Source organism: Fundulus heteroclitus, chromosome 21 (genome assembly GCF_011125445.2).
Source record: "Fundulus heteroclitus isolate FHET01 chromosome 21, MU-UCD_Fhet_4.1, whole genome shotgun sequence".
Taxonomy (NCBI): domain Eukaryota; kingdom Metazoa; phylum Chordata; class Actinopteri; order Cyprinodontiformes; family Fundulidae; genus Fundulus; species Fundulus heteroclitus.
The window spans coordinates 4,165,636-4,193,101 of NC_046381.1; the positions used below are offsets into that span (position 1 = coordinate 4,165,636).

Here is a 27,466-nt window from a genome sequence, read left to right on the forward strand (position 1 = left end):
TGCTAAGGACTATTTGCATGCTTTAAGCTTCCCAAGAAGTGTAGCTGGTGCAAGCAATTCATTTGTTGAAAAAACAATATGTCTTGTTGTGTCTGCGTGTTATGTCTAATCTGTGTGCATTCTGAGCCGGTGTCTCACCAGAGTTTCATTAGGATAACACATAATGGCAATAAAGAGTCTTGATTCTTGATGAAAAAAATCCTATAACTTCTGAATTTATGGCTCAGTGGTGTTTAGAAGTGCTACTTTTAAAACTTGTAACTATGCTGCAATGCTAACACTAGCTTGTACATAAACTGCAACAAGTGACGCTTCTGTTTTAGCGATCTTATTTATTTATTCATTTGTTTTTTGCATTTCTCTACATTCCCCTTTAAGAAACTGCTAAATAATAAACAATCCCATAAAACTTGAAGCAATTTCTTTGTGTGAGTTCAAAACTGCAACTTTTCTACTTTCACCTGCTAGCTGTAATGTGGTGTTAGCGTTAGCTCATTATTAACAAGGACCAACAAATTTTTACCTCATTATTTAAATTTTTCCCTTCTTCAATGTCTTTCCTTAAGCAAAAATACTAATAAAAGCAATTCCATAACTTGGGAAGCAACTTACATGGAAGTAACCTTTGTTACTATTTGAATCCACTCTGCTGTGCTGTAGTAGCCTACTAGTGTTAACGCGTATGTGGAACAACAATAGAAATCCTGTAAAGATGTGCTGTTTTTCTTCTTTTTTTGTCCTATACATCTTAACATCTTAAGTATACATCTTAACTTCCTCTGGCAGTTAGCTGTGCTGCAGGTCGCCCACTAGCATGTGCATAAACAACAAATTATTCTGTTTTAGCCATTTGATTTCTATTTTTGTCCTTTGTGTCTTTGTCAAAGCAATAAACAAGGCAATGACTAATGGACTGCGCTGTTTCTACATCTCCCTTTAGCAACAATTGTTGTCAACTTACTGACTTTGTGACTATATTTAATAAGTTTTCATTTGAGTTCTGTCCTTTCAGACCCTGCAGGTCTTTCTGCTTGGCAAGTTACAAAAATATGAATGACCAGCCTAATACGCCCCCACCTGAAAGTGCATGCAGGTTTTATCTTTGTTCCAAAATGCTAGGAAGAAAAAAATGGTGGGGTGTAACAATACTCATCCAACAGCTGATCCTGCCATTGCCTGCACCCTTGTGCCAATACACTCACAGGTGGCCCCACTCTTATAAAGCAATCCCTTTCTGCTCCAGTAAAAACCGCTCCTTCCACCAGACAGCTAATAAAGCAAAGATACATAAAGCTGACACTGGCTGGTTCCCTTTACGCTCAGGCCAAATATTCCTTGTCTAATAAATCGAAGAATGGGAAAAAAATCCCTGCTTTTGTATTATCTCTGATTTTGTTCATGTAGATTGAATGAAGAAAAAAAATGTAAAACTGTGTTTTACTGTTGTTATAGTTTCCTAAATGGATCATAATGTTGAAAATCATCCAGATGTAAGGAAAAAAAGCAATAAAAGCTAAAAGATCAGACAAAGATCAGAGAAAAAAGTTAATTTGTAGCTGTAAACATTTTTAAGATGTTTTTAAATCACCAATTGTTACAACCACAACATCATTTAACCCCACTTCAATGTCCAATACATGCAGATTATCAAATCTGCAATTTAAATTATGGGATTATTTAGCGACTGCTAGCATCTTTTAGGACAGCCAACAGCTACTTTTCTTAAGGAGGAGTGGGCAACAGTTGTAGCCGTTAGATGTGTTATATTGCTAAAACTAGCCACTATGTAAACGATAACTAGTGGGGATTTTGTTTAACCCAGGTTATTTTTACTTCTTTCCTCTTCTATGTCCTCCTTCAAACAAACAGTCATTCGCAAACAACCCCAAAATTTTAGAAAAAATATTTTAAGGGAGTTTAAAGCTGGAACCTCTCCAGCAGCTAGCTGTGCTGCTTGTATATAACAATGAAGATACTGTGGGAATTTCGATGCCCATTTCATACCAATGTCTTGCCATTTTGCCCCTTCCTACTTCCGTTTTGTACCTGTAAACAAAGCATTTTTAACCAACCCTTGTAATGAAAGTATAGCATGTGAAATTGGTTTCCGCTGTAGTTTATTATTTTTATTAAATATGAAGATAAATTATCATAAATTTGCGGAAGTCTTAGGCCTATGAGTAATTTAATTTAGCTGTATATCATTTGCTTTGTATTACAGTCAATTCCCATTTATTTTGGTTCTCATTGCTGTTTGGCACGTTGATAAGTAAAAAGTATGCCCAACGATCAAATACAAATTACTCTTTGTGACCTACTAAAGTACATTTAATTTACTGGAGTCATATAATCCCATCTATTTATGGTAGACTATGAGTAGAAAATAGAAGCTTGTATTTCATAAACAAGATGAAAAGAGTGTTATTTTTCCCGCTCCTCTAAGCAATAAGAACCTCATAAATGATACCATGAGCTATATTTATAAAAAAAAAAAAAAGTTTATTGCTGTTTTAAATAGCTGTTTTTTCTACCACCTAGGCCTGGAGCAGCAAACCAAGCTACAGTTCTAACACTGGGTTGTATGAACAAATAGATGTTCAGTTTTAGCAGTAATTCTCTTATTTCTGTGCTGGAGTTTAAAACATGACAATATGTGTGCTGTTTAAGTCACTGGCTCTGATGGTGGTGGTGGTGGTGGGGGGGGGGGGGGGGGGTGCTTTACAGATAGGCTGAGGAGCTCCATCAACTGGGTTAGGCTCTGAATTTAGCTTTTAAACACACAGAAGAACAATCAGACTGGGAACTGTAATTACCACAAGAGGTGGTTCTTCAAAGCCTTTTCCTGATTGTTGTTTAGAAAAACCATTAAACCATTGATAATTATTCTATTTTCAAATATAAAAAAATAACGGGGGGAGAGTAACCTAGATTCAAAATTATAATTTTCAAAGACATTTTATGCTTAGACATAATGAATGTTAAGGTAAATTAGTGCTTCAGAAAAAAAGATCAGCAATTAAATCATCTATTATCAGTGTGCAGTACATCATGTTCATCCATTCATGTTTCATTTTGCTTCATTTGAGGTTTGACTGACACTCTGTTCGTTATATCTGTCAATAAACGATGTGAGTCATCCCTGTTTGATGGTAAACAAGCTGCAGCTCAGCATGCAGACGACTGGATCAGTTAGTGTAGAATTAAATATGCCGTTTACTCAGCGGGAGACCGCTGAATTAACCAAAAATGTTATATTTTTAAACAACAAAGCAGGAAAATTCAGCAAGTCAAGCACAAAAACAGCCAGCTATGACCAGTCGATCTCTGAGTGTAACCAGTGTCTTCATGCATGTAGTAGCAACGTAATGGTGGTTTAATCATTAAAATTAATCTGCAAAACGTCCGTGCATTGACTGACTGTGTTCCAAAATTTGCGTTAAACAGCTGCAACACTAGAACTCCGCGTTTTGCTACCTTTGCTTTAGTTCTGAATTTGCCTCAAGTAAGAAAATGTGTCATTCGTTTCATCCTCCACCCCCTCAGTGAGTTCCGGTCCTACAGCTTGTCAATCATTTTGATGATCTGTCTACTTTGAGATGGCTTTCAGCCACAGGACTCTGCAAAATAAATCCTGGCAACTTCTGGAAGAGGAATGCAGGCCGAGCATTAATGTGCTTGGCAAGAGTAGTAATACCCCTTAAATGTGTTAACATTTTGTTGCGTCGCAAACACAGACTTCAATGTGTTTTACTGGGATTTTATGTGATAAAGCAACGCAAAGGAGCCCTTAGAAAGTGAAAGGATAACGTGTTGTTTTACAAAATATAAAAGGTTAGCATTTGCATTCCTCCCCCTGAGTCGAGGGTTAGGTGAACAACCCAGAAACAAATGCAGGTCTTTTGGGGTATGTTTCTACCAGATTTGCACATCAAGAACTATAATTTTTGCCCTTTCTTCTTGGTGAAATAGTTAAAATTCAATCAGATAGTAAATACCCATTTATAAGTCTTACTATAGATTCTCAATTGAATGTGGGAATATGCTTCTTCCAACCATTTCTTGTAGCTGTGGCTGCATGTTAAGGGTTGTCATCCTGGTGGCTCTAACCTGTTTTCTTCCAGGACTGTCCAGTGTTTTGCTCCATCCATCTTCAAATCAACTCTAAACAGCTTTACTGTCCTTGCTAAAGAACAGCATTCCTACAGTATGACACTGCCACCACCATGTTTAATGGTGGGGATGGTGTGTTCAGAGACAAATGAAATGTTAGTAATATTTAGCATGTAGACCAAATACCTAATTTTAGTCTAAGCTGACCAGCATACATTCTTCCACATTTGCTGTTTCCCCTGGATAGTTTGTGGCAAACTTGAATTGTTAAAGATTTAATTGTTTCACTTTCACTAAAAACCAGATTTGTAGAGTAGAACTACTTGTTGTTCTCTAATCGGATTCTACCACCTGAGCTGTGGATCTCTGTGGCTCCTCCAGAGTTACCATGAGACCCTTGGCTATTTGTACAAGTAAAACTATTCAATTTAATTCAATTTTACTTATATAGCGCCAATTCAAGACACATATCATCCCAAGGCACTTTACAAAGTCAAATTCAATCAAATCATACATGTTGGTCAAAAAGCATTCACTCCTCCTGAAAGATCGTAGAGCCACAGTGGACAGTCGTCTGCATTGTTGATGGCTTTGCAGCAATCCCTCATACTGAGCATGCATGAAGCGACAGTGCAGAGAAAAACTCCCCTTTAACAGGGAGGAAAACCTCCAGCAGAACCAGAACCAGGCTCAGTGTGAACGCTCATCTGCCCCGACTTACTGGGGGTTAGAGAAGACGGAGCACATCGTTGCCTGGACAGTCAGTTGTCTTTGTAGGGTTGCATCTGATCAGTGCCGTGTTCTTGTTTGTAACTTTCTCCATGACACGTCTGCTGTGTCCCTTGCTCTATGTGATGACCAAACCCATGACCGCACTCCAGGAAAGTTGGTCACTCTCTGGGACCTGCAGTTGTTTGTCCATTTTCTGTACAAATTGGAATTTAATTTTCTTTAGTTTAAGTAACTTCTTGCATTTCACTGAGGATTTTTTTTTAAAGTTTAATGTCTTTGATTTTGTTCCTTGGTATTTAATTTATCAATAAACCTAACTGTACTGTGTTGTTTTCTTCTATTTAGTGGTTGTATCATCTCAGTGTTTTAATGGTCTGATAAGCCATGATATATGCATAAACATCCTTGGGCTTCATTTCCTAGTTAGGTAATTTATGTTTTGGTGGTGCTGGCAGTCAGTCGGTTAAGTTAGCTTTTTTTGTTCATTAATTTTCAGAGGCCATTAAAAATGACACATAAGTGCACTTTATTTATTAATTAGGTTAGGTCAAAGTAAGTGGATGCACACTGGATTTTGTTGAGGAATATCAGACAAAAAATGGATCTGAATGTTAAATTTATGGGGAATACAATTATAAAACCATGTATTATTTTCCTCACAATTCTACACTACTTTCTGTTGGTCTATCACATAAAATGCTCATTAAACACAAATAAATACTAAAGCAAATTAATAAAAAATGCACTGGCTTTGCTGTCTTCCACTGTAACCATTTTCCCCTTTTCTTTTTTAATCTGCTGTTGCTGTCACTGATGGCGCAGCATGTAACTACGTATGTCAGCCACTTTAACTTGTACAGAGACGTATATAAGCGTTCAAACCTACCGAGCATGACGAAAGGGATTCCCAGGTATGTGGAGTTGTAGGTCGCTCCGGTCAGGTTCAGTATTCCAGCAGCGGTGAGGCCTGACAGAGTGACCGACAGCAGAGCCAACATTCCCAACCAGGGTTTGGACCTCACGCAGTCTCGCATGGAACAGCAGAGGATGGCCAGCACCCCGCACACTCCCAAACTTGCCAGCAGGGGGCGACGTGCCAGCACAGAGGAGAACTGGAAGTCTGTCCTTAGGGAGGACGACGTGGAGGGATAAAGCCCCAGCTTTGGGTGTAGCGATCCAAAGAGCTTGAGCTCGGCACAGAAGGCTTTTTCCCACTGACCCGCCACCCGGTCCATTAGCCCGCTCCGCGAATGGAGGTAGTACGTGAGCTGAACGGCTTTTGCCGAGCGGACGCCTTCTCCTTTGACCCCAGTGCCCTGAACCCGCACCGCACCACCGGGGCCCCAACCCTGCACCCCGCCCAACTGGTGGCCAATGTATGCTTGCCTCCCGTCCGCCAGCTGGGTGATGGGGTAACGCAGAACGGGGACGCTTCGGTTCAACGTCCGGGCTGACTGGATCTCCTCCATGGCCCGGATAATGTCATCGACAATGCAGATGTTCCTGTCATCGGGGAGACAGAGGTAGGAGAAGGAGTAGTTGAAGCTGCCGGAGCCCACTGTCATAGCCGGGACCGTCACCTGCATCTGGTAGATCCGCCTGTGGAGCTGTGACAAAAATAAATAAATAAAATAAACAGAGAGCTGATTTCATTGGCTGAACTGATACAGGGGCAAAAAGAGTTTCAGCTGTGTGTGTCTCGTTCGCTAACTTTCTGTTTCAGGGTTGTGTTTCAGAGATGTGTGGGGGAGTGTGCGGACACCTCACCAAACGGGGTAACAATAGCACATCTCAGAGTCCCACTCGGTTTCTATGGCTAGATGACAACAATGCCAGCATACTGGTTACTAAGCAACGGCCCTGATGCCTGTCTCCGGCACAGCGAGCTGACTACCACCTCAGAGTGCTGCATCAACCTTAAAGAAATACTGCCTTTCTGCTGCAATGTCTCTTAACAAAGCGTTTGTATTGGGTCTTCAGTTTATAATGCGCGTTTTAGCCTGACCCATAATGAGGCAAGGGTTCTGTAAAGTCCCCATACAACACTTCCCTGAAGATCCAAAGTGTTTAATCCATAAAGCAAGATCGGTGCATTCTGCTGCCTTAGACAGGAACAGGATTTAGTCTCTTGGAAGCTGCTGCTTTAAATAACTCCAAGACACTGCAGGTGTTTGTGGGAATGGTACGGGCTATGGGAAGACTCCACGCACAGTGCTCAACTTTCAGATCTGTGTTTTGAGTGCAAATAAAGAAAAGAAAAGAAATAGAAATAACAGGAGTTCTTAGAATTGCCAATAACTAATATGCAGTAATAAAGAAAAGTTTGTGAACTGTATTCAGTTATAAATTCCTTACTGTCAGTATATAACAATAATCTACTTGTAAATAGCACTCAAAAAGTTCACCTTTTATTGCAGCAGCAAATCTCACACTGGGATATTTTGTAATTTATTCAGAAAGGAAAAACTGCCTGAATAAAAAAATATTCAATATTATATTCACAAATATTAGCAACGCTACAATTACTGGGACTACTTAAAATCCATATAAGATAAATGGAAAAAGCAGTTTTGTATGCTTTACGTTTTTAAGGCGATTACAATGTCCCTGAGAATTTAATTGTTAATCTGTAACTTCCTGACTTCTTTCAGGTTTAAATATGATGTGAGACAGAGGCCCATTTCTCTTAGCCACTCATCAAAGTGGGAAAGACAAGGAAGACTGGATGTTACGGAGAGGCAGAGGCATGTGTTGGTATTCACGAGTCAGGAAATGGCTCGCATAAATGTACCCCTTTTCTACATTCAAAGTAATAAGTAAAAGGTTTAAACTAACAATGTACCACAGATTTGGAATTGGTGCAGTTTTCCCTTGATCAGCTCTAATCTGTGAATCTCAGGTCCGAGTTCTACTTGTGAATTACATTAAGATAAAGAACTGTCACCAGTTTTTGCTTAATATGCATACCTATCAACTAACAGCAAGTGGTTGCAGTTTGGCAAAGATCCAACGAAGGTTTGAGACGTAGGTTTTAATGCATAAATGGGGACATTCTTGCACTCAAAACTACCACCTCTTTCAAAGAATCCAAAAAATATGTTTTTCTCTCGTTCAGCTGTTAAAGATTTGTCAGCAATTGAGAGTTCAAAGAAAAAACAGAAATAAAGTTCAGCCATGAAAACGCTGATCAGTGCAGAGTTACTTTAAACAAAGGGGAGCTGTGACAAACATGACCAGTTTGTCACAGCTGGGGGGGGGTAAAACAAATCCAAGGCTCACTGTTATACAACTGCAGCAAAGAGATTCCTCTTTGTTTCTACGAGTCTTCAGGACAAACATCAGACACCATCTACAGGGGTTGGACAATGAAACTGAAACACCTGGTTTTAGACCACAATAATGTATTAGTATGGCGTAGGGCCTCCTTTTGCGGCCAATACAGCGTCAATTCGTCTTGGGAATGACATATACAAGTCCTGCACAGTGGTCAGAGGGATTTTAAGCCATTCTCCTTGCAGGATAGTGGCCAGGTCACGACGCGATGCTGGTGGAGAAAAATGTTTCCTGACTCGCTCCTCCAAAACACCCCAAAGTGCCTCAATAATATTTAGATTTGGTGACTGTGCAGGCCATGGGAGATGTTCAACTTCACTTTCATGTTCATCAAACCAATCTTTCACCAGTCTAGCTGTGTGTATTGGTGCATTGTCATCCTGATACACAGCACCTCCTTCAGAATACAATGTTTGAACCATTGGATGCACATGGTCCTCCAGAATGGTTCGGTAGTCCTTGGCAGTGACACGCCCATCTAGTACAAGTACCACCCAGACAAGAACAGTCTGGGTGGTACGCTTCTTTGGGGCTTCTCCACACCGTAACTCTCCCAGATGTGGGGAAAACAGTAAAGGTGGACTCATCAGAGAGCAATACATGTTTCAAATTGTCCACAGCCCAAGATTTGCGCTCCTTGCACCATTGAAACCGACGTTTAGCATTGGCACGAGTGACCAAAGGTTTGGCTATAGCAGCCCGGCCGTGGATATTGACCCTGTGGAGCTCCCGACGGACAGTTTTGGTGGAAACAGGAGAGTTGAGGTGCACATTTAATTCTGCCGTGATTTGGGGAGCCATGGTTTTATGTTTTTTGGATACAATCCGGGTTAGCACCCAAACATCCCTTTCAGACAGCTTCTTCTTGCGTCCACAGTTAATCCTGTTGGATATGGTTCGTCCTTCTTGGTGGTATGCTGACATTACTTAATACATCACAAAGACTTGCTGTCTTGGTCACAGATGCACCAACAATTTGTCCTCTTTTGAACTCTGGTATGTCACCCATAATGTTGTGTGCATTGCAATATTTTGAGCAAAACTGTGCTCTTACCCTGCTGATTGAACCTTCACACTCTGCTCTTATTGGTTCAATGTGCAATTAATGAAGATTGGCCACCAGGCTGGTCCAATTTAGCCATGAAACCTCCCACACTAAAATGAGAGGTGTTTCAGTTTCATTGTCCAACCCCTGTACATGTCAACTGGTTGATTGGGAACCATGCAAGGAAAAGGTCTACCCTGTCCTACCATCACAAACGTAAAAACTTTGAGTTTCCTATATCCTACTGAGACTTTAACTAGAACTCCAGTTAAAGTATGGAATAGAATTTAAAAATCTCCTTCTCATGTATAAAGCGTCCATTACCATATAACATAGAAGGAATTACTGGATCAATGTGAGCTTTTGTGCTTTTTGTGTCTCTGCTCTGTCTTGATGCAATCTACTGGATTTTCTTAGAGAGGAAACTTTCTGACCAACCTGGATGATTTGATTGAATTTGACTTTGGAAAGTGCCTTAAGATGACATGTGTTGTGAAGTGGTGCTATATAAATAAAATTTAATTGAATTGAACTCCATGTTTCAGATGAAACTAAGATTGTGCTTTTCAGCATCAAGTATCTTAGATCCATCAGGTATAAAATAATGAAGAATATGTGAAAAGCACCCTATGTCTATGCCTATCTGTCAAGTATCTGTGAACTTGTTGGCCTGTCTGGCTTCTAAATGTCTTGGGGACCATGGCACCATGCATTGTGAAATACCAGGAAATTATATATATATATATATATATATATATATATATATATATATGGTCTAAAAATGTACAGCCATATCCACATAGACATGTTTCAGAAAAAACATCTTCTGTGGCCATCTCAGTCCTCATCTAATCTCAAAGAAAGCCTTTGTTGTATGTTGGGCTAAGTGCATTAATAATTAGATAATTAGATGCCCTGTAATATACAAAACTGTTAGCCTCCTTTAAAGGGGACATATCATGTAAAATCCACTTTTTTACCCCTTAAATACATTTTGTTGTGTACTTGGAGTCTCGAGGAATGCAGAAAATCTGAATGCAGTCTGTCCAAGTGCTGCACAGATATCTTTATATTGTTTTCAAGCCGTTCAGTTTTCTCTGTTCTCTGTTTTGTTTTTTGAACAATTACATCACTGTATTTGCTGCATAGCTGTTAAACAAGGTCATGGACATCTGGCTTAGCAGTCTCGTGAATCCGCCATTTTTATTTCTCAGAGCAATTTAGTAGCCCAAGCTGAAGGATGCTGAAGCCACAAGTAGATAAGGAAATATTTTTGGTTCCTCATTACATGTCTATCACACCACAAAAATCGCTAAACTGAGTGGAGTGGAAAGTGACCTGGAGGGGGGTAGGGTGTGACGCGCCACTTTTAGATTTAAAGAGACAGCGCCAAAACTATGGAGTGAATTTTGTTCCATTATTGTTGCAAACAAAGAACATGTTTTGAGAGTAAATTTGTTTTCTCAGATTTTATTTTTTTTTTAATAAAAATTCAGAATTTATTTTTAAAATTTAATTTTTTCAACAAAAAAAAAAATCACAGAATTTATATTTTCAAGTATATTTTTTCAAATTTCTCTTTTTCAGATTGAGTTATACGGATCACGTTCTCTTCACTTCTCAGTTTTGACGCACACATTGACCAATAAAAATGTTGTCACTAACGTCCAAGCAGACCAATAGAAATGCATCTTTGCTCCTCACTCCAGAGGAAAGCCCGCCTCCAGAAGTGAAGAGAATGTGATCTGTAAAACGCAATTTAAGAAGAATGCAATTCGTAAAACGCAATCTGAAAAAAAATTAAACAGTTTTTTAATAAAAAAAGTGATAAAATTGCTTTTGAAAACTAAAATCTGCAAAAACAGCAAAGTAAAGTAAAGCAAAGATACTCTCAAAACTTCTTTTTTAGTAAGAATTTCTAAGTTTTAGTCCTGGATTGTTTTGATTTTTCTTTAAATTTCTTTTACAAAACGTGTTCTTTGCTTGCAAAAATAATGCAACAGAATTCACTCCATATTAAGAGAGTTGCTCTCAGACACACCACAGAACAGTGGGAACATTGGAGTAAATTCACAATGAATTCAGACCAAAGCATCGCATTTCCGCTTTATATAGACTACAACTGAATGATGTCAATGTGAACTGAAAAGCATGATAAGTCTCCTTTAGGTCATAGCTTCAATTAATCAGCAGAGAGGAAAAAACAAACTGAAACCATGAAGTTTTACTAGCTTGAAATAAACAGGAGTATCTTCTGGCTGATTCATGTCGAAAAAAACAATGAATTCTTTGAATGGGCATGAGTCACAACTTTTAATCCTGGCAGAAAGCAGTTTAAGTTCTCCTTCACTAACGCTGACATCTCTCTCTATTGATCCAGGCTGCCACATGCAACAGGTTCAGCTCCCTTCTCAAGGAAACATTAAAAGGCTTTTAATGGCAAGCGACCGGAGGCACAGAGGAGAACAATTTCAGACCGTGCAGCCATCAACAGATTATGTAACAGCGGATTTCTCTCTTTGGAGCTCCCTGCTTTATGCAGCACTCTGTTTGTTTCTCACAGCTTGTTAACCATAAAAGAAGCATTGCCCTAACACACTGTATCTTGACAGCATTGCAGGAATCCCCTGCGTACAAACAACACGTTCTTGCAGCTTGTAAAATGGGTTACATCATTCATTTTTTGGGGGTATAAAGAACATCAGTAATATACATCTCGAAACCTACAAAAAACACACAAAAAATGTTTTTTTTGTGGGGTTTTTTTTGGAGATTATTAGTCTGCAAATCTTGCAACAGACTGGCGACCTGTCCAGGGAGTACCCCGCCTCTCGCCCATTGAAATGTTGGCGACAGGCACCAGCACCCCTCGCAACCCCGTGAGGGATAAAGTGAGTAAGAAAATGGATGGATGGATGGATAGTCCATCCATCCATCAATTTCTCCCATCCAAACTCAATCAACATTGCACAAACAAAGATTCCTTCATATTAAACTGCTGGTTTTATGGGAGTTAAGAAGGTAGACATGGATAGATAAAAAAGGTTGAGGCTCCTTAGGGGCAAGGATGAGGAGACTCAGGATGGGAAGTCTGTCTCAGTGAGGGCTCCAGTTTGGGAAAAAAAACAAAGGAAGGTAAGGGGAGATATAGCCACTAATTACATTTCATCTGTAATTAGTGGCTTACTTTTTCCTTGGGGTCCAAGTAAATGGTAAATGGACTGAACTTATATAGCGCTTTTCCAGTCATGTTGACCACCCAAAGCTCTGTACACTATAGCCATATTCACCCAATCGCTCTCACTAACGCGCACACATTTATACACCAAGACGTAGCTTGGTTGGCAACTTGAGGTTAAGTGCCTTGCTCAGGGGCACATTGACATGTGGCAAGGGGAAGATGGAATCAAACCCACAACCTTCTGATTGCCAGACAACTACTCAACTCATCAAGCCACAGTCGTCCAAGTGTGAGTGCAGGTAAGGTTGCACTCGTCAAACTGAGCCACTCATCAAAATGGGAAACACAGGAAAACATGTCATTTCTGGTTCAAAAACATAAAAACAAAGCTAACTGTTGGAGAATTATAGCTTGGTATCACCAAGTCTCTGAAGCAGCTCTTAGAGACTTTCTAAATCCTAACTAGATTAGTTGGGTTTGATACCAGAAAGAAAACAAAAAGGTATTTTCTGCCCTATCAACAGGAAGAGAAATTATGCCATTTCCTAAACATGTCTGACACTTTAACCGGACCTGTGAATTCGATCAGACTAAGATGCAGTATTTTAGCAGCAAACGCTGGTGGAGGGTTTGTCGTTAAGCAAAGGCTGATTACTTTTGCAAAGACGCTTGGCTAGGGACAGCGTCTGAGTTCATGCCATCATCAACTCTTTAAACTCCCATTAATGTCCAGACCCCTGTCAGAACACTGAAAGTCATCACTGGGTCTTTTAGCAGGGTAAGGATCCGGGGCCAACTAACTTAAACCCTGTAGCAAACCTGTGGGGCAAGCTGACGAGAACACAGCATAAAAGAATACTCTGGACCATCTGATGTTTAAATAGGACTGGCCAAAGATTCCTCTGTCTGTATACTCCAATCTTGTAAAACGTTAAAGGGGAAGATCTTAGAGGGACGGTTATTAAATTGCCATATTACAGGTTTTATAACCTTAGTAAAGCCGGGCATACACTGTGCGAGTTTTTGCCCTTTTTGGGCCGATTCTTCAGCCGTGTGAGAATTTTTTGGATCCGGACGAGTCTCAGCTGCATTGTGCGTCCTGTGTTGTGTAGTATATAGGGGGTAACGAGGGGTGATTAGCCTCTCACGACCACCTCCTGTTTAAAAGTCAGATGGTCGGATGAAAATCAAACATGTCGGAAATTCAGTTGGCCCTCATGAGGTGACCGTGAGCGCCTCCTGCTGTTCGAGCAGAGCTATGAGCGTCTACAAGACGATTTCCTCCAACCTCGTGCACTGCACATGTGCAAACAATGGAATTCTTCTTCTTCTTCTAGTCAGACGAAAACATAGGAGTGGAGAGAAGCATGACGGCGGTACGTGTGATATGGAGTCAAACTACGGAGGAGCAACTGGTAGAATTGCCAAGGCAGCGCGTTTCGTTCTAGTGAGCCTCATATTTTACAGTGAGCATCGACACTTCTGTCTTTTTCTTCTTCTACTGTTGACGTTTGGCTTCTGGTTAGACGACTCCGACAAGCGCCATCTCTCTACGGCGCTGAGTCCGACATGTGGTTTTTGGACGTACAGTGTGAGCAGTCAGGTTGCATCAGAGTGCCGCACACTGTAAGAACAGATATGGAGAGCTGTGAACTTTTACACCCTGCGGTTTCGTCGTACAGTTTGAGCTGTATCTGAGTACAAAGATTGAAAATATCGTACAGTGTATGCCCACCATGAGGTAATGTATTCTTGTAAGATGTCATTTGTTGATAGCTGACTCAATCTGAGTTTATGACATTGGTAGTTAGGAGGGGTAGTGAGGATGAAACGATGCAAGGATTTGAGAAAGGAAGGGTGGGATCAGCATGAGAAAAGTCTGCCAAGTGGCTGAACCACCTCTGAACTTAAGAGAACTTATTATACTGACCTTTGGATACAGTCGGCATGCAAGTTCCTACACAGCCAGGAACAAATGGGATAGGATTTTGATTTTGATCTTTGGAAATCCACAAAGGAATGAAAAAGGAAACCAGAGTATGGGAAATATTAGTATTTGCAGTGTTTTCTCAGGCACTTTTTCTAAAAAGTTCTATCAGGCCTTCTATCCATCCATGTTTATCCTTTGAATGGTCTATCTGTTTAACCATTATCCATCTGACTATTCATCCTTCCAACCACTCCATCTTTCTGTCTGAGGAAACATCTATTTGTGCACCAAGCCATTCATACATCTATGCATCCATTCCTTAATTTGCCTATTTGTCAGTTGTTCATCCTTTCATTCCAAACATCCATACAACCATCTAAATTTCCATCCCCCTTTTATTCAAATATCCATCCATGCATCCTCTTCCTTCCTGTTTCTGTTTTTCCAGGGTTAAACCAAGATCACTGTAGAAATGTATTAATATTATTAACAGTGACAATATCCCTACAGCTGCATTTTGCAGATCATAATATAAGAATAAAAATGTAGTTTTGCCATTAAACACATCCTTCTGTATTGACTCAGAAATATTGTCCTTCAACTCTTTTGGCAAAAAAAATAATAAAATAGTAGAATGCAATTTGTTTCCATGTAGAGATTGACTGGACGCCTTAAAACCCATATATGTTGTTTTTTCTTTTTCATTCCATCGTCATATTTTGGCATTACTCCTCAACATTTCAACGTGTCGGTTACATTTCCCTGTCGGGTTATTTGAGGACACATCGTGTTGTGTTTCCTTAAAAAGTCTTCGTTAGTGTGTTTTAAAATGAGAAAAGCGGGAGCCCGCTGCGTGCGCTTCAACTACCTGTAGAATGGTGTCCAGGTGAAGCGGGTCCAGCACGCTCCCCCGGCGCGCGGTGACGATCACGCGCCCGTAGCGTCCAGGTGTCTGCAGGTCCGAGTAGAGCGCGTGCTTGGAGCGGTTGACGGGGAACAGGCTCTCCACCAGGTTGCCTTCGATCTTGGCCAGGCTGTGCTTGGGTGCCAGCAGGCTCTCCACGTCCCCCTCCACGCGGTAGCGGCTGAAGCTGGCTCCCAGCAGGATGGACAGCAGCACGGGCGCCGACGCGAAGAACACCGCGTGACCGGCCACGAACCGGCCCAGCGCGTGGAACGACGTCCTCAGTCCCGCGTGCAACACCTGGCGCAGCATCCTAGCGGCGCGCGGCCGCGGATCGAGCCTCTCCCACCGGCCGGAAAGCTCCGTAGCGCCGCCGAGCATCAGGGGCGGCCGGACGCATCGGTGGACACCGTGACTGCGGAGAGGAGACGCCTGGCGTAGAGAGAACGTTTCCCCCGGAGCAGGAGGTCACCAGCCGGGGAGAATCCGAGTCCGCTCCGCTCCCCGCGGCTCCTCTTTCCCCGGAGTTCTCGCATCCGCTGGAGAAAAAAAGCCCAAACAAACTGATGCGCTCGTTTACATGTTACGACCACTACCCCCCAAAGCCTTGTGCAAGCTGCGTGTGTGGCTCTGTGCGCAACAGAAAAATCTCAATGAGTCGTCATGATCAGACTTTTTCAAAAGACCTGCAAAAAAAAAAAAAAGAAAAGAAAAACTAACCAAACAAACAGTTGCACGCACTTGGGAGGTCTTTGCTGATCCCCGAACAGAGCAGCGAGGACCAACCTTGCAGATCACTTCAGATAAGATGCTCCACCCTGCAACATCAAGTCACCACGCAGTCTGAGGGGTGGTCGAGTTGGGGGAATGTGCGGCTAGGTGAGTGATGCAGTGCGCGCAATGAAGGGACGCCGGCTGCATGAGCTGTTGTCCAGATCAGCCCGAGCTGGCTTCCCTCCGCAGCAGAAGAAGGCATGTTGTCGTTAATTCCCCCTTCATCGTGGCACATCCAGCCCCCCCGAGCAGCCAGACACCTCTAATTAACGCCCTTTAAACCAGAACTGATCTTGATCGGCTTTCTTTGCTGCTCCTCCGCCCCGCCTCTTGCTTTTCGGTCTCTGATGCAGGGGGATAATTAAAAAAACAGTTGTGTGTCGGATTTCTCGAAAAAAAAAAAAAAAAGCTGGCGACAGCCATGAACGTCGCTCTGTAAAATATGTACGCTTCCATTCCCCAACTCTTCTGCAGCTGCAACATATTTTAATATTGTGTTGCCTGTTGCTACGGAAACCAGACAAATTACTGTCTTCCTTTTTTCTTTTTTTTTTTTTTTGGGCAACATTTCGCTACTATGGCAACGGTGATGCCACCCATCCCCACCCCCCATTAAAGTCAAAACAGACTCACTCACACACCTGCTGACTCCCAATCTGCTTGTAGTGTGAAGGTGTTTCATACAGGGCATTAAAAAGAGAAGCTGCAGAAAGGGGGAGATCACACTCTTTTCTGGTTGTTCACCCTTATAAATAAATAAATAAATAAATATATATATATATATATATATATATATATATATATATATATATATATATATATATATATATATATATATATACACACACACACACACACACACACACCGTAAACAGGGTTTGCAAGAGCTGTGCCTTGAATCCAATAATAACACAGTCCATCCATTCCTCCTATATCAAAACCAAAATAAATCAAAAATATTTTCTTTTCGTTTTGGGATGGATTAAAAGATGTTGATTGGTAATCAGTTTTAAAACAATCTCAACCCTTAATTAATGGATTTTTTTTTTAAGTGACAAGGTCTCTCCCTTTCCTCTTTCTCTTTCACTATTTCTCCCTTTTCTTCCTTCTCTTCTACCTTCTTATTTCAGTGTCCATATAACATCAAATATTCCCTGCATTAGTTATAATAAAGCTTCCTGCATGTATAAATCAATCGGATGCACTATGGCGAATGCGGTATGGCTCCGCTTGTGAAAGTAAAAACCGTTGGGCTCATTTTGGTATTAAGACAACAATTCTTATTGCCACATTTCCAGACAGGACACTATTAAAAAAAAAAAATAATAAAGATGGGAAGGTCATATTTTGATTTATCCAAGTGGATTGTTTGAAGATGGAGCTCCCCTTGTGGTGGCTGACAGACATTGCAACACAACGGTGACGTTCACACCTGAACAAATATATTTTCTGTTCATTTTATTTATTTATTTACTTGCATAAGTCCTACCAAAATATTGTTAACTTCGATGCTTAGAGGAGACCAGATATAGGTTGATATAGGTAGATATAGGAGTTGATCTCTACCAAGAGCATGTGGTCGAGGTGCTACTTGCTAAGGGCCTTTAATCAGAGATAACTGGGAGTTTGTGAATAATTTTGAACTAGTCTGGATTACAAAAAATCTGAAACGAATTAAATTGAGATCGTTAAATGAACAAACTCATACTTTCAAATCTGCAATGTAATTTACACACATATATGTTCTTTAATGAGCCGTAGCTAATAACAGACAAAGGTTAATTTATCAGGAACGTCGTCACACAACAATCACTACCTCAAAGGGGTTGATTAAAAACTTACAACCGCCATATGTAAATGTTCTAATCTGTTATTCAATTAAGGCTCAATTAGCCCCTTAATCCCCGTAACCGGTGCAGTCCAGCGAGGACGGCGGTGAAGGAATGACTGATTTAATGCCTCCCAGGGGAGGAAGGAAGAGCAGGAGCTGGAAATGAAGGACTGTGGAGATATAAGTGGCTCGGGGGCAATCTCGGATAACAAAAGTTATAATTAGTGTCGCTAAATGATTCATAGAAATCAGAACATGAGAAGAAAAAAAAAGGAAGTGACTAGAGACTTCAGAAATAGCACTTTCCCCTTTCTTTCTGCCTCCATAAAGTCAGAGTAGGAGGTAATCCTCTTGGGGTTGAAAACTGAACAAATGCCCTTAAAAAACATAAATATGTACACGCAAGATGGACAGATGATGGAGGACGGTACAGATTAAGGAGAGGAGAGCGTCTCAAGGTTTTGCCGGATCACAAGCTTTGGGGATCCATATTTGGGCTGCGTATTTCTTTGACCTCCTGCTTGTCCATCTCTCCTCCATTATTAAATAGCGTCGTAAGGATGAAAGCAAGGATCACGAGGCTTCTCTCAGAGTTCCCCAAACCCACTTCTTCATCCTCCCCTCCCCTCCCATCCCCCCAATCCATCTGTTTTGGCACAGGCCATTTATTAATAAAGAGGCCATCTTTTCCTTTTCTATTTCCCCCTCCTTCTGTATTATTTATTTACCCATCCATCACCGGCTACGGTGGGCAGACGTGGCTCGGGTGTAGTTGTTCCACCTCCTTCTTGTAAATGAGAACAATTTCACCGAGCGGCGTGAAAACCTCAACTCAGCCGGACATCTCAGCCATAAAAGTGAAATATGATCCGCATTAGTTTGACTGATCACGCTGGAATCTTTGAAAGTGCCAAAGTAACCGTTCGTGATGCTTGTTCGGCAAATCTTCGGAAGTGCTGCTGACTCAGTTCATAATGTCAAGAAATTTACTTTGACCGTCCAGTCCAGCAGAAGTTAAAATTTGATGGTTGCAGTAAAAGAAAAATATCTAATAGATTTTTAGAGAACCGTATAATCTAATTGAAATTGACTTTGGAAAGTGCCCTGAGATGTCATGTTTCATGAATTGGCGCTATAAAATTAAATTGTATTGAATTGAATAAAAAAGAAGATTTGTATCAAACTGTTGTACTAAGTATTAAGGGAGGGAAAGTAGAAGTAAAGGAAAATTACTTGTTAAATTGGGGGCAGATACAATTAGGTCCAAAATTATTTATACTTCTAGTAAACTTAGATTTAAAGAAATCTTTTAAGTTTATCAGTTTCTTCTTACAGGAAGTAATATTAACTTAGCCTAACCAGAATCCAGGCTTGACTCTAAAAGGTCTGTGGAGGAAGCTGAAGATTAGGGTCATGGCAAGAAGGCCCTTGCCTTCTTGCCATGACCCTGAATAATGACCATGAATAATGTTGATCAATCTCTTTATTTTATCAAATCTGTTTTGACTTTTGAAACAGTATGCTGGTTTGGTTCTGTCAGCTGGCACTGATTTGAGAGAACTTAATCAGGGCCTCAGAATAGGAGCCACTAAGAGGGAAACATTTATCCTTAAAGAGCCTCAGCATCCTCTGCCCGCTCAGTTCTGGCTTCCACCATGAGGAAGTGGGTTTAGTTATGGCCAAAGGGCAAGATCAAACTGGTACATTAGGTATTTTATTTTTGTTGTGTTTCATGTTCCCTCTGTTGGGCATTCTTTTGAGGGTATTTGTTGTTTTTAGACTTTGTGGACTCGGCCACAAATGAGACAATTAGCCTACATTTCAGAGACAAAGTAAGTAGTAGGTATTTCAGGGACTTGAAGGTTGACAACAAAAATACAAAATATGCTAAACACTGGTCGGCAATCATAAGGAGGGTTTGATTGCTCTAAAGCTAATAAAGATCTTTCCATAAACTACTTTTCAACTTGTGTTTTTTGGAATGAAAAGGAAAAAAAACATAAATTATGCTTCCTGTTTCAACATTTATACACTTTCTATATTGTTTTATTATAGTTAAAGAGATGCCCGTCTAATTTCCCATGAGAACAAACTTCTTGATTGAATGATGATAATTTTTAAATGTAAATATACCATGGGTTTGATTCATGTTGGGCTTAACTCTGCCATAAAGGGGTGGTAAAATTAACTTAATTGCTTGATACTGTAATAGACAAGGACAAGTGGAGCACCATCAGGATTTCATGTCCTTGTAAAAAAAAAGGGAAAAAAAATAAGTAAATCATGGCCTTAGACGGTTCTCAACCAGAAGAAAGTGGAAATTCTCTTTGTGAAAACTCTTTGAGTCAAGCGGAGGTAAGATATACCAGGAGATGGATGAACAGATCGGGGCGGATCATCTGCAGTAATGCAATCGCTGTTCTGGTCTGTCATGATCAAGAAAAGAGCTGAGTGAAAAAGCAAGTGGCTGAAATAAGTTTCATCTGCCGGGTGGCCAGAGTCATCCTTAGAGATGGGGTGACAAGCTCATCTGAGGAGCTCTCCAAGTAAAAAGGCACCAGTTGATGTGGTTTAGGCTTCTAATCGGGATGCCTCCTAGAGGCCTTAACTTTGAGTTTTTATTTTTCAAAAGTCTGTGGCAGAACTAGAAGTTGCTTGAGGGACTACATGTGCCTACTAGCTTTAGGGTGCCTTAGAGTGCTCCACGATGAGCTGAGAAGTCTGGCTGTGGAGAGGGATATCTGGCCATCCTTTCTGAACCATTACATTCCCAACCCAATTTTGATGTTTCTTTCATTTATCTGTACGACAGCTCTGTCTTCTTATCTAGTTGTAAGTGGTGGCTTGCTCTCAATGGGTTGGGGTTCAGTCTTTACCTCAAGTGGAGGAATTCAAATATTAGATATCTTAATAATGTTAACTGGTTTAAATCCTACTTAAAGGACAGGGACCTTTTGTGTCAGTAGATAATTTTACATCAGAGATCACAAAAATCACATGTGGGGTTCTCCAACGGTCCATCCTGGGTCCTCTCCTATTTAATATCTGCATGATCCCTCCAGATCAGATCATGAAACAACAACATCAGTCACCATAACTATGAAGACGACACACAGCTCTACATCACCATGTCACCAGGTGACTATGAACCCAAGCACTGAGTAAACACTTAGACAAAATTAATGCATGGATGTGCCAAAATTTTCTTCAACTGAATAAAAACAAAACTGAAGTAATAATATTTGGACCAATAGAGGAGAGATCAGAAGTTAGCACACAGCTTCAGCTGCTTCAGCTGGTAACCACTGATCAGGCCCGAAATCTGGGAGTAGTGATGGACTCAGACCTGAACCTCCAAAAGCATCTAAAGACAGTTACAAGGTCGGCTTTCTATCACCTGAAGAACATTTCTAGGATTAAAGGACTGATGTCTCAGAATGATCTGGAAAAACTAATCCATGTGTTTATTTTTAGTAGAATTGATTACAGCAATGGTGTTTTCACAGGTCTGCCTAAAAAGTGGATCAGACAGCTGCAGCTGATCCAGAACGCTGCTGCCCGCGTCCTCACTAAGACTAAGAAAGTAGAGCACATAACCCCAGTTCTAAAGTCCTTACACTGGCTCCCTGTATCTCAGAGAATAGACTTTAAAATACTTCTGTTAGTCTATAAATCCCTGAATGGCTTAGCTCCTAAATACATCACAGACTTGTTATCAGCGTATAAACCATCCAGACCACTCAGGTCTTCTGGCTCCAGTCTACTCTGCATACCAAGAACCAGAACCAGACACGGAGAAGCAGCATTTAGTTCCTATGCTCCACTTATCTGGAACAAACTCCCTGAAAACTATAAAAGTGTGGAAAGCCTGAGTTCTTTTAAATCAAGATTAAAAACACATTTGTTTAGGATTGCCTTTGACTGTTCCAGTTAAAGTGTTTTACTGAAACACCATTAGTTTAAGTTTGTAGTCCAACTGTTTTTAAAATCATTATTTGAATTTAGTTTCCATTTTCCTGTTTTATTTTGTTTAAATTTTCCTACATTTTATTCCGAAAGTTTTTTTTATTTGCTTTTATACTGTTTTTATTTTTCAATGTTTTAATCACGTAAAACACCTTGCATTGTCCTTGTACTGATATATGCAAATAAATGTGCCTTGTCTTGCCTTGTTATCAAGTGATGGTAGGATGGAGGATGGATACAGTATATTTGGTTCATCATGGTGAAGAAAAAGTTGATCCAAAAACCAAAGCTCTTAATTTACCACTCAGCTTTAGACACGATCAATTTTCAAATTAGGTTTATCTGTTGGTTAGCTTGTCTGCCTAAGCCTTAGGGATAAGTTAAGCTAGGAGTAGCGTCACTACTCCTCCACGGAGTCAGTTGTGGTGCTTTAGCCATCTTATCCCTTCTAAAGGCCTCCCATTTGGAGATATTTTGCTAAAGTCCAACCTGGTGAAGACTCCAGGGCAGACTCTATCCTTTTTTGAGAGATTCTGTGCCTCAGTCTGTGCTCTAATTCATCCCAAAGTTGTTCTATCAGGTTGAGGTCAGGACTCTGTACTGGCCAGTCAAGGTCATCCACGCTAAACTCTCTCATCCATGTCTTTAGGGACCTTGCTTTGTGCACTGATGCCCAGTCATGTTGGAGGAGGAAGGGGCCATCTCCAAACTTTTCCCACAATATTGGGAGGAGTTCATTGTCCAAAATCTCTTGGTCTGCTGAAGCAGTCAGAGTTCCTTTCATTGGAACTAAAAGGCTGAAAAACAACCCCACACCAGAATCCCCGCTCCACCAAACTTCACACTTGGCAAAATTTAGATAGAAAAGTACAATTTTCCTTCGTCCGATGCTTTGCATTGCACTTGATGATGCATGGCTTGGATGCAGATGCTTAGCAATGGAAACACATTCCATGAAGTTCTCTATGCACTGTCCTTGAGCTAATCTGAAGGCCACACGAAGTTTGGACGTCTGCAGCGATTGACTCTGCAGAAAGTTGCCGACCTCTGCGCACTATGCGTCTCAGTACCCTCTGCCCCGAGCCCGTCGGTTTACATGGCGCACCACTTAGTGGCTGAGTTGCTGTCATTCCCAATCACTTCCACTTTGCTGTAATACCCCTGACAGTTGACTGTGGGACATTGTGGAGCGAGGACATGTCACCACTGGACTTGTTGCACAGGTTGCATCCGATCACAGAACCACACTGGAGTTCCCTGAGCTCCCGAGAGAGACCCATAACCCATTCTAACATTTTCACAAATGTTAGAAAGTGTCTACATGCCAGGGGCTTGCTGTTTGAAGTGATTGGAACACCTCATTGTAATTATTTCGATGGGTGAGTGAATACCTTTGGTAATATAGTGTATATTGAATGGATGTCCATGTGAAAATCAATTTCATTCACGGTTATTGTTATTTAGAAGTCAGTGGTTGGTGACAGTGAGGAACTTGGTCTAAATGGTAATGATTGAAATGAATGTTTTTCCTTTTTTTTATTTCTCATTATTAACACATTATGTTTACAAAACATGGGAAGGTCACTAGTTGCTAACTTTGATCTGACTGGTTCTCTAATTTTAACTATGATTATGTTACTGGTACAATTGACGCAGTTTCATTGTACGTACCTATAAGTGATCGCAGAACTTCATTGTTGGGTTTAGGTAAACTAGATCTCTTAAAGAAACCATGGGTAAGTTGAATCTAATTCATAACATGTTATTCAATGATTTTTTTTTTTTAAAGAAGTACTTTGTCCACCCTGGAGGGGAATTAAATCTTATCGTTACCCATATTATCCAAGTTCCTTCAAAGTGTGGTTGTAGATGCCATTAAAGACGTGCCTTCGTACTGCACGCCGTAAGATCGTGTAACCCTACGCGGTAACACCTTCAGCCCATCTATCTGCTACCATCAATTTTGGTTAATTATTAACCTGTCTGTTTTGTCCCTCTTTCTAAAACTCTCTCTGTTTGACCTGAACCCGACTCCCACCTGCGTGATTTGAAATCCCTGCCTTCTGCCTGTCTGACCCTGAGTACGTGGATCTGGCCTACCTGTTTAATTAAATTGCCTGGACCTGACCCTTGCCTGTCTGGCCAAGAGAAATAGTCCAATAAACCCTAGCTTGTTCCGTGCCAACAGCTCAGTCTCAGTGTTCATCTGTGCTTGAAGCGTGGCATACGGCTGTGGGCGGGAAGGATCCCCTGTACAGGTCTGTCTGACAGTGGGTCTGAAGAAGCCTCTGACTGAAGATACTCTGTGTTTTTATATAACAGCATGATGAAGAATCAAGAATATTTGTTGTCACCATGTGTTACCCTGGATAAACAACCGTGAAGAGGACGCTCAGGGTTTGCCGCAGGAATTTCCAACCATCCTCGGTGTAAATGTTGGCTTCGTAGCAGCGTCCCTGACCACTTTCCATTTCATCTATACATCAGCCGTGGATAAATGTAAACTTACTGATCACTGCGAACACTGTGCCAGGGTGTATGTGTAATGTTCGCAATTTTTTTGTACACTTCTCCTGATGGATAGCTGCCACAATGAGATCCTTTGCATTATTTGTAAGCTCCCAGAGCCATTTTTGCCATCATATCCAGCTGAATAACACTCGTTTAGAGCCATATATGTTTCAGAAATATTTTGCAAAAAGGAAATTATAACTTTTGATAAATATCTACTCTCAGAAATGTGTTGTTATTTTTTAAAAGAATCACCATTTTATTTCTATTTTTAGGTTCTAGAACACAGACAAAAATAGAAATGTTGCAAAAAGAGGATAAGTACATTTTCTTCTTTTGGATACGGATATTTGTGTAAAATTGTGCAAAAAGGCATATAGTTTTCAAACTAATGGCAAAAAAAACAGATCTAAAAAGTATCACTGGTACTTTGTCATTGTGTTTTGGAAATTTGATGCAATTATTCACATATTTAAAACCCAAAAAAAAAAAAAAAAAAACATCCTAGGTTAAAGACCCCTGAGCAAAAAGATGCAAATGAGCAAATGTCAAGAAAGTCCTACCAGGAAGCTGTTCAGCGTTAATCAGACTTACTATAAATGATGAAAGTGAATCAAATGCTGCTTTTCTTTAGGTAAAGTTTTATTTAAATAGTGTGAATACTTATTTACAGAGATTTAGTTGCAAGCTTGGCAAAAAAAAGCTATATGCTATATGTTCCAGTGTGTAAATTTTACTGTACTAGAATTCATTTTTAATGTTTGTGCAATATACTTCATGTCATAACATTATGCAGTTAATCTTTTTGAACATTGTAACATCATTTTATTACATTGTAAATATTGGTACTAATATGACAAACAGGAAAATTATATTGTTTGAACAATGAAGCTTTTATGTTATAGTTTTAGCATTATATTTGCTTGCCTAATAAATGGTAAGCATGGTTTAAATGGTTTGCTTACCGGATGATGGTGCAGATAAGCGGTTGAGAAACCATGTTGTCTACAGGAAATTATTTTTATGTTTGGATAGAGCTATGGAGAGATTCTGCTGTTCTTGGGACACTGTCTTATGACAAAGGGCTAGGAGGCAGGTCTGACATTTTTATTTCTCCGTAGTATTTCCTCTAATACATTAGTTTCAGTTGAATCATGATAAATGTGCCATTATATACAAAAAATGGTTTTAAATTATTCATCAAAGCCTTGCCTTTTACGTCTCAAAGATCTGGCATTTTAAGAGGGCTGAGCAGACTTCCTGAGAGCCGATAATCTTGTTATCATAAATCCACGAAGCAACAACAATCAGGGAATCCTTGTATGCTGTTGGTCCGACGCTTCTCTGTCCGGTAAAGGTCGTCTGAGCTGTCTTTGGGTCTCTTTAACCTTTCATCTTTAAAAAAGATTAAAGATGACTGGCGAGCTAAAGTTCAAAGTTTAGGTTCCGATGTGATTTGTGAGGACCTGTTTAATCATCATTAATGACATCGCTTTAACGCTTTTATGCGAGCATTTCTCATTAGATGTGATGTTGATGATAATAATTAAAGACTAACCAGACAAATATCCCTTGTTCATCGACATTATGTGCTTACGCATCAAGGTTATTGATCTTCCAGCAAGGCAAGAAAATGTCAGGACATTTGCAACCTTTTTTTTTTTCTTTTTACATTTTAAGAATTTCCTCTGATCCTGTCATTTTGTGATTTCTGTCTATCCAGTTACAGCGTCGGCTTGGAGGTCAGCAAGACAAAAAAAATTATATATATACTTTTTTTCTTTCCTAAATGTCCTTTAGGCATCAGCTTGAGAGGACAGGCGGGCTGCGGCGAGTGGGAATGATGGTGGAGGGAGGTGATCTGGAGGGGAAATACTGTAAAGTCATCCTCAAAGCCTCTCAGAGACGGACAAATTTGATTACAGCAAGAGAGAACCAGAGAAGACGGATGCAGATTTGAAAAGAGCACCCCCCCCCCCCCCCCGACTCTCCCTGAGAAGGAAGTGGAAGCAGATAAAAACTGAGGCGGCCGATGAAAAATGCTGGGAGAGGCCTGATGACTTCAGCAGCGCCAGAGGGAAACCTCCACAGCAGAAAGGTCAGAGAGCGATGTCTGAGGCGAGCTATTTCCACCTCCCACAAAGCTGAATCCACTCTCTATAAAATGGCTTCAGGGCTGTTTTCTCCGTCAGGTGTTTTCCATTCAAACATTCTCCCTTTAATGTTTTCAACTATGAAAAACCCAAAGAAGAAAATTAAAATGCATTTATAAACAACATTATAATCTATTCTTCAGCTTCGAAAAAGGCAAATAATTCCCAGAAGTTATTATTTAGATGTTAATAAGAGCCCATCTTTCACCCTCAGTGCTGTGGTTGTTTTTAATGAGGAAACGATTCAGATGGGAACTGGAATCTTTGCTCACAGAGGTTGTCAGTTTTACAGCAGCCACTAAAGTAGATTTACCACAATCCAATTACGTAGTGGCACAAAGTAATGGCTCCGGCTCCCTTTCGATGATTCTGTGAGCAGAATCAAGCCATCATAAAAGCCAAAAGCCAGTGAGATACTGAGGAAGCCCCCTTCAGGAACCCACGGTGAAAAAGATGATGCTGCTCTAATCTCCACAGGGCTGTTTTCTTAATAAAACCCCTGCCCAGTCTGCTCCATTTTGTTCTTCTTACCATCTCTCATTAAATGCGATGGAAATATTAGTCACCCAGACAATGTTACAGACTCACCCAGCTTTGCTGTTGTACTGAAAGCCTCTGCTCCACTCTGTATTCCTTTCGTTGTCTCCACGTCACGGTTAGGGCTGGGTCAGGGCCAAACGGCACAAACTGAGCCCGGTAGCTTACTAATCGAGACCATTCATAACCCCTACTCACATCTTGTCAAGTTAAAACCGCAAATGATGATCCCTTTACTCGGATTTTATGCAAATCGATATCACAGAGGCTGATTTACCTCGTAAAATCCCAATATAATACATTGAAGTGTGTGTGTGTGTGTGTGGATCAGATAACCCCATCTATCTACTTCTCCTTTATTCCTATTTAAATATTATCGTGATTAAGTTGCAATTTTAAAATATGTGAAAAGAAGAAATGGAGTAAACAGATGAAACAAAGTATCAAAGCAGTTTGTTA

General features: G+C 40.5%; 1 protein-coding gene across 4 annotated transcripts in view; it reads right to left on the bottom strand.

The window, feature by feature from the left end:
• ptchd1 (patched domain containing 1) overlaps positions 1 to 16,107 on the bottom strand; it is a 28,847-nt gene extending 12,740 nt beyond the window's left edge. For 2 of the 4 annotated variants that reach the window (XM_036125229.1, XM_036125226.1), the window contains exons 1-3: positions 16,022 to 16,107; positions 15,200 to 15,921; positions 5,729 to 6,449 (exon numbers count right to left, since the gene is read on the bottom strand). In XM_036125229.1, coding sequence (XP_035981122.1) covers positions 5,729 to 6,449; positions 15,200 to 15,616 — 1,138 coding nt within the window. In that variant the 5' untranslated portion in view covers positions 15,617 to 15,921; positions 16,022 to 16,107. Of the gene's footprint in view, positions 1 to 5,728; positions 6,450 to 15,199; positions 15,922 to 15,976; positions 15,997 to 16,021 lie in introns of those variants that run through there. The other 2 variants (XM_036125227.1, XM_036125228.1) reach the window with 2 other exon arrangements.
• Positions 16,108 to 27,466: the final 11,359 nt, after the last annotated feature.